This window comes from Lissotriton vulgaris, chromosome 9 (assembly GCF_964263255.1).
Source record: "Lissotriton vulgaris chromosome 9, aLisVul1.2, whole genome shotgun sequence".
Taxonomy (NCBI): Eukaryota; Metazoa; Chordata; class Amphibia; order Caudata; family Salamandridae; genus Lissotriton; species Lissotriton vulgaris.
In genome coordinates this window covers 1,112,348,956-1,112,362,594 of record NC_141697.1, presented here as the reverse complement: position 1 = coordinate 1,112,362,594, position 13,639 = coordinate 1,112,348,956, and the positions used below count along the sequence as shown (strand labels likewise).

General features: G+C 42.9%; 1 protein-coding gene across 1 annotated transcript in view; it reads right to left on the bottom strand.

The window, feature by feature from the left end:
- Positions 1-13,639, bottom strand: part of DENND6A (DENN domain containing 6A) — a 338,779-nt gene that overhangs the window by 103,490 nt on the left and 221,650 nt on the right. Inside the window, exon 15 of the mRNA XM_086939111.1 lies at positions 1,284-1,373. Within this exon, the coding sequence (XP_086795237.1) occupies positions 1,284-1,373 (90 nt within the window). The remainder of the gene's footprint in view (positions 1-1,283; positions 1,374-13,639) is intronic.

Below are 13,639 nucleotides of genomic sequence, written 5' to 3'. Positions count from 1 at the left end.
CACGCTGCCTGCACGCGCCAGTCGGCCCTCTGATTGATTAATCACGAACACCGATGGTAGTGTCTTTTGGTAGTTGTCAACCGATCAGAGAGCAGACTTGTGCATGCAGACAGCGTGATGGGGGCGTGTTTTGGACCCATGACGTCAGCGAGAGAAAGAACACAAAAAACACACACCTCTATCCCAAAAAGACAGGGCTTAAACGGAGTGACGCCCCTCTACTCCAATGGCTGGCCTCCGTTTAGGAAGCCAGCCAATAGAGAAGAGGGGTGGGTTCAACCCCACTCTGGGAAAACATTAAATCTAGGCTGCGCGACACTGCTGCGCAGTGTACGCTAGGCCGAGACCTAAAAAGGGAACAGTACCTAGGCCCACAAGAGGACGGTGACCGGAACCAGGCCAAGAGTCTCAAGTACTTGCAGCATGTTTGTGGCTTTGGTTTATCTATCTAAAATCTAAAATCCTTCCACCAGCTACTCCACAGTCCAACCAGGCTATGCAAACTCAACAAAAATTCTGACCCTTTTGCCTTAGTTGTAAGTGGGAGCTCTCTGCACCTTTTTCATACTATCGGGGCTTGTCCAATCAGACACTACTGATCCTATATAAATAATTTGCTAACCCAAATAGTGGGCAGACCTCTTCTACTAGACCCAAGGTTGGCAATACTTGGGTTGGTGGAGAAATTAGACAGTGTGGGAGGGACAGGACTACTGGTTGGTCAAGGTATGTTAACTGCAATAAAAGAGATTGATCGCTACCTACAGCAGGATAAGGCATACCTGCTATTCAATTGTTTTGTTGCATGGACAACTGAAGAACATTTATATTAGGCCAGATGGTGTCCCAAAAAACATCAGAAAGTCTGGGGGATGTGATGGGATTAAAACCAAGGATGTAATTCAAGTGCCATATAATTGCTAGTGAGATATTACTATGATGATTTAGTTGTAACTATGTCGTCTACTGGTCTATGGATGTTTCCTATGAAAATGGCATCTGCTGAGTGAGGTTTTATGTTGTCTTTTTAAATCAAATACAGAGTTGTAAAAATAAAAATAATAAAAGATAATTGTGGGAAAATGAACTTTCCAGTCGCAACGGTTTTTGAAGGATAACTCAGCAAGTACATCACAGCTCTAGTCCTGAATGACAGCAACATAACTAGAAGAGTGGGAAACATGGTCAATTTCCCTCCGAGTATTTTAACTTTAGATCTAAAGGACTTTACAGGCATCAAATATATTTTGATTAGCTCTGAAAATGTACATTAAATATCTTACCAATGGAATGATAAAACTCTGTGTTAATTCCAGGAAATATCGGCGCAGTATTGCATTTTGAGCTTCTGACGGGCGTTTTTGTTGGACACCCTGGAAGAAAAAAGTCAGCAACTTTTACCCAATATAACATGATAGACTTTCTGATATTTGTTACCAACTGCTTACATTTGCAAGGGCAAACAGTGGGGATTACTAAACATTTGCAATGTCTTTTGAAACATGCATTACACTTGTAAATGAACACCTATTTCAGTAAGGCTTATGTGTGGTATACAGCCTCACCCACTCATATTTCAGTTGTGAAAAAAAAGGAATTACTTTCCAAGGAAAAATTATTCCACATCATAAAAAAAAATAGAATAAAAACAAGCAGTGACAAGTTTGTTCAAACTCGGGGAGCTGAATCCACTGGAGTATTTTAAAACTGAAAAGCGCAAACAAGCGAAAGGTAATATTGTCTTATTTTTCATTCAATATGCTAGGGTTATAAATATTAAGAATAACACCTGTTTGGACTTCCAAACTTTTTGTGCGTGACCCTAATGATTCCAGTCCTTGCACTTCCAACCTACTTCAAGACCATTACCATTGTTAACCTTATTTCTTCCTTTAAACCTAGTATGTATTTATACACTACTTCACAAGTTTAATCGTCAACTCATTCCAAATACACTGATCAAATGACATTCTGAATTGAACAATCCAACAAAATAAAGCTTAAGTTCTTTCATTCATTATTATGATGTCAACAATGTGATAGGCGGGTAAAAAGGTGTGGTGTGATAAAACAGACTTAGTGTTGTGGTACAGACTATGTGATACACTCACTAAGGTGTTTTTCTATATGTGAGAGGGAGATTCCCTTCTCATGCATACGCTTTGGGTCATTAGCCAAGGCTTCCTGGAGGGAAGCGGTAAGGGGATGACCAGTCTTTCTGGTCAGTGCCTGCCTTGTACCTGTTGTCCCGCCGTCGTCCTCCGGTAGGACGACGACGGGACAACAGGTACAAGGCAGGCACTGACTAGAAAGACTGGTCATCCCCTTACCGGTTCCACAACACTAAGTCTGTTTTATCACACCACACCTTTTTAAAAAACGGTCCTGAGGAAAGCCAGAATACTCTAAGGCACTGGCTTAAACATGTCGACCATCTGAAGGACGCAGGGGGCAGTAACACCCCACCCTCACGCGTCCTGTAGCCTTACTTTTAACCGCTGGTGACGGCCCAGTTATTAAAATTTAATTTACCCTCGGGTACTGGGACCACCACCAAGCCGTTTTAAATCACAACTCACCCAACCTCACTGCACTCTCAGCAATATACCAGCTCCGCTGTAATCAGGCGTCGTAGCACACCCGGGACATATTAGGTGTCACTGGGTGGGCCCGATGATGAAGCATGCCACCAACTAGGTTGGTGGGTGAGGGCTTCATGAATACACCAACAAGGTGCCCGTAACAGAACTAATTTGAGTACTGTAACACTTTGGTCAACTTAAGCTAGTCCTCTTTGTTTAATCACAGTCAATTCACTTTACCATGTACAGTCTGTGTGGTGGCACTAGAAGAGGAAGCCAGAGTGCTCCCAACAAAAAAGTTGTGCCTGCTTGATTGGTTTCACAAAATACATTATTGTCTAGCATACACTGTGTCAAGAGTGGCTACTGTACAATTTCTGTGAGCTTCAACTGTGCCCAGGCGAAGTGAAAGAGGCTTATTTTTGGTCCCAAGTCTTAAAGTTGATTGGGTGAGTCACTGAAACAGTTTTTACTATCAAAAATTCTGATGGTCATCTTATCATTTGCTTCCAGCTAAAACGTTCACATGAAATGGTTGTTGTGAAAGCAGTCCTGCAAAGTACAACACATCAGGGGTTAGACTAACACGTCTTATGAGTTGGTGTCCGCATCACAGAAATAAACTGCAATAGTCACAGAACTCTGGTTTTTCCGACCACCTGACCGTGGCCTGAAGCCCACTCTAGGAGCTCTGCAACATTATCAGCACACACTTTGGGGGCTGCTCCTTGCATGTTGTTTCGGCAAGGCACCAGACCCACTATGGCCAAACAGGACCCGAATGCCCAGGGAGACGCAGACACAATCAGCATGTCACTGGAGCTTTTACGGGCCAGGCCTTGCACTGCATCAGTGACGCCCGACCGTCGGTACACCGACCGGGCATGAGGAGCAGCGTCTGGGCAGTCGCTGTACTGGGGCACGGTGAGCCTGCAACAGCAGACCATCAGGTCATTGTCGGAATCATTTTATCACTGGTGGGGCTACACACATGCCAAAAGTTTAGTAGAGGAAGGTGAGAGATTAAAAAAAATAGAAAGGGGGGGATGCCATTTTTGACCCGCCTGAATTAGGTTTCTTGGTATGCATATACAATGTCTACAGTGGGGGCCGTTGAGCACCGGTTGAGTCCTGCCCCCATTGAGCATGATGAGCCCGTAGTCCACACTGAGCACCTTAAAGGCCCCACCAACAATGCATGACTAGTGCCAAGTGGATGACTGGCAATGCATGCCACTACAGAGACATAGAGGTGTCGCCCCACTGATCTGAGAGCAGTGGAAAAAGGAAAAATAAATTGATAATAGCATGGTCATTATCATTTTATTTTTTCGTAGCTACGAGACTGGGTAAGGGCGGGGCTGGTGTCACAGGGGTGAAGTGCGTTGTGAAGTTAAGTGCGCATGGCGGTTGGGCTGGCGAAACAGTTATGCACAGCCTGAGTGGAGAACATGCAGAGGCTTCCAGTCCCCATCTGAGCACTGAACCACGGCACTCTGACCAATCACAACGCTTCTGTCAAGGTGACAACTGTGTCGTAATTGGCTTAGGGGAGCCTGTGTGCTTCCTGGACTCATCAGGAAGAAAAGCAACAACGGAAGAGAGACAGTGGCATAAATAGGTAAGTGTTTTTTTTAATATTTAGTTTTTTCAATTTCCCCCACCCCGCCACCACCTTTCCCCGAAAGCTGCCACCGCAGAAACAGCAATTATCGCCACTAGCACCCCGCCCTAAAATTATCTTTAACTAAGCATGGGCGGAAAATCCGTTCCGCTCACGAATGTTGCGGATTTTCGGTAAATTCGCAATCCGCGAGATTCGCGAATTTCCCGCAAAATCCGCAAATTCGCAAGCAGCAGATTTTTTTTTCTTGGTGATACAATTTTGCGGCGTGCGGCGTTCACTTACCGTCATTCGGCATTTGCCAAGTTGTTTTTCTCGATATTTTTGTGAGTGCTGAGCCATTTTGGATCTTGCTGCGGGATCCCGTGGAAGCTTGGCGACGCATCGCGAGAGTTCGCAATTGCGAACGTGTAGGTGCGGCGGGCAGCAACAATCTTGCGCTCGCGAAATTACAAAATTTGCAATTCTGCACAAGAAATCCACTAGCAAGCAGCATAGACCTTCTGAAAATGATGATTTTTATCAGAATAACTCCTCAGGTTGACATTTGCCTACACTTTTTGGGATTTGAGGCCTTTTGACTCTCTTTGGATCACTTTTGGATTAGAAATCAACTTTCATAAGTAAGTTTGTTTGGGGCATTACAGTTGCTGTTCTGCAGAAAGCACTCAGCAGGTTCAAAAGTTCACTCAAAATTAGTAACCATTCCCTGTAGTACTTCCTGAGGGCCCCCTCCAGAGTACAGTTGCCTATGTTTGTTTGGGGCATAAGAGTTGCTGCTCTGCAGAAAAACGAATTTTCAAAAATGAAAGCACTCAGCAGGTGCAAAAGTTCAAACTCATCATTAGTAATAGTAACCATTCCCTGTAGTGCTTCCTGACTGGGGCACCTCCAGAGTTCAGTTGCTAGTTGCAACAATTGTATGACTCTGCTCTGACCCTCACAGCAGGCTCATAGAATAGCTACAAGTAGGCCACAAAGGTCCTGGAAAAAAAAAGTTGCACTGCAACAGAAAGCAAATTACAGATAAGGAAGCAGGTGCCAGACTGGAATTTTAAAACAGTGACACATTAATAAAGCAACCCCAAATTAATTCATGTCAGTTGAAGCAGGGCCGGTGTGCTTGCTTTCCCCCCCCCCCCATAATCTACAGTGATGATGAACCAGAGGGTGGCATGGGTGTACCAGAGGGTGGCATGGGTGAAACAGAGGGTGGCAGTGGTTAAACAGAGGGTGCTGGGAACCTGTGATGATGAACCAGACGTAGAAACAACATAGTTGCGACCGTTGCGAGCCGACAAGTAAGTTCGCAATTACGAACTGGTACCAAACCCTCGCGAACTGGCAGAAACCCTTGCGAACACCAAAAAAAATAAAAATCCGCAAATTTGCGAGAATTCGCGGATTTTGCGGATTGCGAGTTCGCAAATACACAAATTCGCGAACGCCAGATTCGCAAAATTCGCCCATGCCTTTAACCCCTTCGCTGCGGGGCGTTTTCACTTGTTGTGCGGGGGGAGGGGGGGGGAAAGGAGACGCGTGTGGCACCGCCGTGCTTGTGACGAGCTCGGCTCGTCATGAGGCACAGTGGAGCTGTGCTCATGATGAGCGGAGCTCGTCACGGCCACACCCGTTTTGGAACGTTCAGCACAGCTGGGAAGTTATCCGCAGGTGTGAACGTTCCAACGGCCATGACGAGCTCAGCTCGTCATGAGCATGGAAAGTGTTAAGTTGGCAACATGATGAACTGCACTCCAGGGGAGGCCGCTGCAACTGGGATTGTTAGCAACACTTAAACCAGGTAATATGTGGAAGCTCTGCAGTCCTGTTCACATTTTACATTTTTACACATCTTGCATAACTTAAGTGTACATGATTTTGCCAGATGCATGACTGTAGTTTATTTCCATGTAACTTGTGATTTCTGCATGATGAATACACTGAACCGAATCTCCTGCCATAGTACATTCAAGTTATAGGTTGAAGCGCATGAGGGAGCACGATTAAGAGATCTGGATTTGAGGGTTAAAAAGGTAAGAGCTTTTGAAGGTGGCTCTTAAAGGTGCTCAGATCACATGCTCATCTAAACAATGTTCTCCCAACGGAATAGTCAGAACATTAGAACAATAATAAACTCCTTCCCTTAAGATAATCCACTTCAATGACACAGTCCCCCTTTACATTTCACAATTTTAGTTCATTTTGCGTCCCATAAGAGTAAATGCTTTTTCCAGCTGGGGTGCCTCAGTATATGTTTTCATGCAACAGGTGAGTCTTGTATGGTGCATCACTTATTTGAAAAACTATTTGCTCAAACAAGCCTATGATTAATCTTTTACCATGGTGGCTAATAGCTATCTTAGCGCAAAGAGACCTTTTTGGTGAACGTGCGCTCAAATTCTCCATAAGATGTGAATGAAGTCGCCTCTAGGTGTCTGGCTAAGTTCATGTTATGGGGCAGTGTGCATGACAAGCACAATTACAATCTCTGCAGCTAACTAAAGCTGATGAAGTCGGTGAAAGTTTCTCTCAATGCCTGTTGGTGGGTCAAAGTTGTTCTGACTCCATGCTCATCTGTTTTGTAGCCTCTCAGCAGAGCAAACGTGCCAAATGCAATTACCATTTTATGTGACAGAGTAAAGGTGGTACATGCAGTAAAAATTGGCAGTGCAAGCATAAGGAACAGAAAATGCTGTTTTTATAGATGAGTGGAGTGTGTGCTTTTTGTGTGAGCACGGCAAAGAGGCTGACACAAAGATGCAGGAAGACAGCGGTGAAGTGGAAGGACAGGTAGTACAATACTATGTTGGAGGATTTCAGAAACATTTGAGGAGTAAAATGGCGAAGGTGGCTAACAGAGTGAGAAACTACAAAGGAAAGTGGTGAAAGATATAAAAAGAGTGAATGAGACACTCCGAAGACCAATACACCTTGCACAGGCCTTGTAATGTTTAATTCACAGTCTAATTTTCCAAGAATTGATTATTCACAATATTGTTATTACTTGATTTGATAGTACTAACAAGCATTAGCAACGGCAATAGGTCTGACTTGTGTTAGGTGTATGTTTATTGTTATGTGATAGGTCTGTTGACGGTAACAAAGCTGACAAGGAGGTACTCAAATACTGGGCACTGCTTGAATTAATTGTGAGAAAGTGTCACACAAAGTGTGCCACATTTGACAGAAATGTTACACATAAGCAATCTGAAAACATAACAGCTATGTGAAAGATAGGTGAGCTTGTCACTTTACTTGCACCAGCACCACAGATATTAAGGCATTAAAATGAGACATGACTAAGGACAAAATCAGCTTGATGGATTTTTCTGTGAAAAGGCACGTCTGAGCACAGACGCTACTTAGACCCAACATTTTGAAAATATCTACAGTTCTCCGGGGCCATGAGTTTTCTGTCATTGTCTGTACTACCAGGTAGTGAAAATGTGCAGAAACATAAACAAAGTATGTGGGAATGATTTAGTCAAGGAGGTATACCCGCAGCTATCAACAGAGGATAAAAATCTGACTACTTGGGATACCTATTTATTAAAAAGGCAAGTCTCCCAAAATGTATTCTTGGCTGAGCAGTGGGCGCAAACTCAGTCTTTTCTGATGGATCCTTCCGTTTGCAAATTCCTCACCCTTAGAATACCCTGCAGACACCAGACTGGATCCAAACGTTTTCACAGCAGTGCTTCCATGTGCTAGGTGGCGCATGCTGCTCAGTTTTGGTCTCGTTCTGTCCAGGAAGACAGGTGCTCTTTGTGGTCGAGTAGTGCACATAAGGGTAACCCAGCATTCCCTTGTGGGGTTGGGTATCTAAGGTAAGGTAAGTAAAAGGGCCAACAAGGGATTCATTTGGAATCTGTAATAAGGGGGATGTTTTGATTATTCTGATATGTCGTAGAGTGACATCTCAACTTAATTATATTTTATACAAAAGAACACAAAATATTTGAATGAAAATTGATAAATCATATAGGTAAGTATATATGCTTGTCAAGATTGCATTGTACTCAAACAAAGAATCAATGAGACCATTTTCAGGACAGTGATGTTTATGGGAAGATAAATAAAGGATCTGCACACATTACAGGATCAGAGCAGCATTCCTCTTCTCACTGCTCTTATCACAGCAGGTGTATGCTACTGTAAACAGACAAATATGTTTGATTTACTACAGTTTTAATCCTCTTTTAATGTTTATATTGGGGTCCTTTATTCATCTTTGCATAAACATCAAAGTCCTGAAGATTGTCTTGTGGGTTCTTACTATACGAGACAGAAAAGTCGACGTACAGCCCATCTTTCCTTTGGACAATTGATAACACCCCATCGAGTCTTGTTCCAATCCTAAAACGGACATTCTTTGGTTGTACAGAAAAAGTGGGCTAGGAGTACATTGTTCTATGTTCTGAAGCTTTAAGTTTCTAGCTGTACTGTACTACACATTGTCAATGTAACATGTGCTATCATTTATTTTGAACCCCTTCATTCTTTACTTTAAAGGTAGGTATTCGCTCTTCAGAATTGGCATCTGACCTATTGAGCAAGTTCACCAAATGATGGTGTAAAATCAGATTATTTAACAAATCGCCCTGCACAGTGTGCTTTCTCATTAATAATGCACTCATACAAATACCAGTCAGGGCACAGAGATAAGTTGAAGAACCCATCAGGATCAGTGTTGCTTAATGAGAGACAGGGGAGGAAAAATCCGAGATGAAGTTCATTAGGTCCTAGATAACCTCCTCTTCTCTTCCCTTCCTGAATTTGAACTGCATAGATTATTGGACAGGATTCTGGACCTACTGGCAGAAGACATAAGAATTCCAAGTATGTTGAGCGTATCACATGCAATCCTCTTCAATTTACAATTCAGATCTAGTTTAATGAGTGTAGCTAGGCTCCCTCCTTGCTTGCCCATGGATTGAGGGCACAAATTTGGAGAAGAAAGAAGAGTACCCATCTATGTGTAGGACTCTCTCCTTGGCCCAAGTCTCCTGAAGACTCATAATATCATAGGAGATGATCTTCTTTGCCTTGTTTCATCCTCCCTTTTCGCCTGTATCCAGTGGCGACTGGTGCATTTGAAAGGGGTGAGGCGTAAAAGTTTGGTTAGACCTTTATGTAGTGAGCAACTCGAGCAAGCTTAATGGACAAAAGTAGTATCCAGGCTGGGTCCTCCTCCAGAGAAAAAAATGAAAGAAGATTGACATATGGTGCATTTTAAAGCAAATTAATGTACTGATAAAGCAAGGCTTATAAAGCAGTGGAATGTATAGTCTTGAAATATTAAACACATTCAAAACAGACATATCTTACTGCATTAATATATTCAACAGTTACTGCAAAGTGCAAATTGTACAACACGACAACTTGAGCCTTTTAAAGTCTGCTTGCCCAGTGTCTTTATGCCCGATATGTATGCCCTTTTTCTATGCACATCTTCAACCACCTCTCCTTCCTTCTCAGCACCCTCTTTTTACTCTTCCCCGACTTGCACTTCCTCGCATCTCCCTCACTTCACCACTTCTAAATATACACTGCACTTACTCGAATTTAAGCAATTTATTTCCTTTTGCAATATAAATATTTTGCCATCTGTGCACCCCCTCCACACACATTTCACAGAACTGCAATTACAAGTGGACTACATGACCATTGTTCTGTGTGCTCTACAAAGAGGCCAACCCACTGACTGGCACTTTGCTTTGGCTTCAGCATCAGCGTTTAAAGCAGGGGTCTCCAAACCGGTCCTGGAGGGCCAGATCCATGCCAGATTTTTGGGATATCTCCATTGAGATACATGTAGTTATTTTAAAAATCTGGCCGGTTTGGAGACCCCTGGTTTAAAGTATGCAATAAAAGAAAATACAGAAACAACATTACTGAATAGCTAACTCTTGAGGAAGGCAAGATTAAGTAAATCCATGTTTTTGGCATTAATGCTGTTCAGGGCATGAAGATAGGGGCAGTTTTAATGTCATACAGCAGATAAATGTCTACTGTATGCACATATGTCTTGCTTTGCGCTTGATTCGGATATATGGATCAACTTCACAAGGGAAAAAGAACCCTGGCCTGTTCTCTTTTGGATGAATGTCGCTGGGGAACAAATACAGCAGCTCCACTTCTAACAGGCCAGCAATGTTCAGCCGGAGCCTGGGATGTCACAGTGGGGGAGGTTAACGTGGCGAGGGGTCTCAGCACAATATACATAACGGAAGATTAGCATTCTAACACTTACCATAACAGAGAACGCAGCACGAAAACACACGTGCTTGCATTCACTCTTACGTGTGACTAATGGGAAAAGGTGGGATCTATGCCTTTGATAGATGGACGGCTGCTATCACACAGGGACGTAGACTCTCATGCCTGAAACATCACTAGCCAATAGTGGATACTGCCATAGACTACAATGGCAACAAGGGCTCTAGAACAGTGAGCCCTGCGTCATGCGTCACAGTTTAGAATGTTGATATACTGGCTAGATTCCGTCTCCTGCTTCAGAGCGAGGTGGGGCAGGGAGGCTGGGACAGACAGCACAGATTTATTATATGCATCGATTTGTTTAGAGATACGGGTGTATCTCTAAATAAATACATCTTTTTCAAATCTGTACAGTAATGTGTAGGAATTTCAAGGAGGCACAGCCCCAGAGCCCTAATGGAGAAACCGTCCCTGCTTGTATCCCAGCAATGTTCTTGCTTATCACTTTCAGAACCCTTTGTAATCTAAAGACACCTTGGCTTTCTGGTTTATCGTTCTCAAAAGCCAGTCATACTCAATTTGTAATAATTATAAATCAAATGTAGCTGGTCTGCACTTTCTAATGTTCAGGGACCTTAATAATGGAATTAAAAACTGGTTCCTTGGATCAGCATATACATTACAAAAAAGATAAAAAATGAACATGGATTAGTCTGACGGAGTGTCATAGGGAAATAGCCCAAGACCTGAGACCATAAGGTGAGCTATACAGACCATGAAGAGATCGAATTGCTGATAGTGATGAAGTCGAGAATACAGTTAGGGCGCCATAAGATCTCTAGCTTCTAACATATGACAGGTAGTCACACTTTTTTTTTTAACTCTTGATACTCTCTTTCCTTCTCCACATAGTGAGGAATTCTTTTTTAAATGCCCTTTAGCTAAGCCAATGATGTCTTGTATATGAAATAGGTCAGGCTTTCCTAGTATGCTAAATTGTTCTTTAATATATCTCAGCTACAGGATTCTGTGGGCATAATCAAGCTGTAGACAATCAGCAAATGATGTCCTGATTTAAAAGTGTTTCCTCTTTGGACCAAATGGAATTCCACAACATGAGTGGGGCTATCTTGATACGGTCTTCTAGATAATATAGGCCCAACTCCGTGTAAAGGCATACGAGGGCACACTGGTAGAAATAGGTGGCAGTCTTCTAACAAACACATAGTAGTAGTCTGTAGATGTGAATGTATGCAGTCTGTAGATGTTATGTATACAGTATCCACCCCATATGCCTGCAGCATACATCATAACAGAACAGCAACGTGCTTTGTAGATCATAACCATCACATATAAGGTTTTGGAGCCTAGTTTCCCTGATCACTTAAATAACTGCTTCTGTTTGTTGCAAATGACTTTTCCTGATTTTTGTTAGTTGGGCCCAAGTGCATTTGTTATCAAAGGGTACCCCCAAATATGTCAAAGTTAGCACACAGAGAAGCTTGTTGCCCTTGATAAAGTGGGTTTTCAAATAATTTGAGGATTGTGCATGTACTATATTATGTCACTTATCTTTATTAGTTGCTAGTCCTGGGTCATTCATACACAAAAAAAAATATCCAGTAGCCTCTGGAGGCCCACACCAGTTCTCAATAATAAAACACAATCATCAGCAAATAAAAGTGCAGGGAGATTTTTGTTCCTACCCTGGGCGTATCAGACTCCTCCAATAATAAAAATGAATCAAGGACATTAATATATAAACAAAAAAGAAAGGGAGTCAACACACAGCCATGTCTCACACCAAGCTTAATCTTGATCGGGGTAGTGCATTCAGCGCTAGAGCCGTATCTAATACAGTCAGTCACATATTAGTCAAGAATGGAATTAACAAATGATTTCTTCTGGTAGCATTATCCACCTAGAATGGGGAGGGATTCTTATTATGAAAGAAGGGGAAAAAACCAATGGAATTGGGGGGTGGAGCAGAGCCAATTATATTGTTTGAACTTCTAGGCACAGCAAAGGAAGGCCAGCTTGCTACTTGGCTGCTGCTCTAACAGTCTGCAAGTATCGTGCTACAGGACAATTTGGGTCTATACTGCCTAAAGACACAAATGACTGACTGAAGGGAAGCTTGGGGGTAAAAATGACCGGAATTCATGGTCACTGCACACATTTTGTACAGATATGTTCCTGGTCTTTTTTTTCTAATTGTGAATAGACTTGATAGAGAATGCACTGTAAAGAGCTCTCATTTGTGTAGTTATGAGTTACAAGTGAAGAATAAAACTAGCCTTTTAACAAGCAGAACTTCTTACGATAAAAAGCACACTGCAAACCTGCACCCAGATTATTTTCTGGGATTGCTTTAATAGTGAGGATTCATCTGGAAATGCTGGAGCACATGCACAACATTTGGAGGTTGCCCACAAGGACACCACATCAAATTTGGCCTGAAGAGGGAAAATCAATTGGGTATCAAAAACACAATTTTGCCTACTAAATGGCAGCACCTGAACTTTTAGGAAATACACTTCGGGAATGCAATATCAACGGGACGTTAGCAGACTAAACAACTCCAAAGTGGCTTGAAAGATGTTGCCCAGCTTGATACCCATCAGGCGCAACCTGGATTCTCCCTAGTAACTCTACCCACTTTTAAGATGACAGGTTGAAGACAGTATCGGAGATTGATATCTGTTTTGCTGTGTTAAGAAGAATTACAGCTAAACAACTCACTTCCTCAGGTGCAACACAGCCGGCTAAGCACAGCATGTTATGTTATGTTATGTTATAAACCGTTTTGTAACGCGCTCTGTTACTTGTGAGTATCCTGGCGCGGGAAACGGATCAAAGCGGCAAAGAACAAGACAAGAGAATCCTCCTAACCTGCACTCGTAAATAGGTGGGTTTTCAGATGTTTTTTAAAAGCAGTTACTGTCGGCATGGAGCGAAGGTGGAAAGGGAGGGCATTCCAGGCTCGAGCAACCACCACCGACAATGACATACCACCCAGTCTGGCGCGTTTGAAGCGGGGAAGAGACAGTTTGAACAATGAGGCAGATCTCAGGGTGCGTGTCGGGATGTACTTAGTGAATCTTCTCTTCAGATAAGAGGGGCCTTGGTCATGAATTGCGCGAAACGCCAGCACCAAGGCTTTGAACCGAATGCGTTGTATAACTGGAAGCCAGTGAAGCGAGCGCAACTCCGT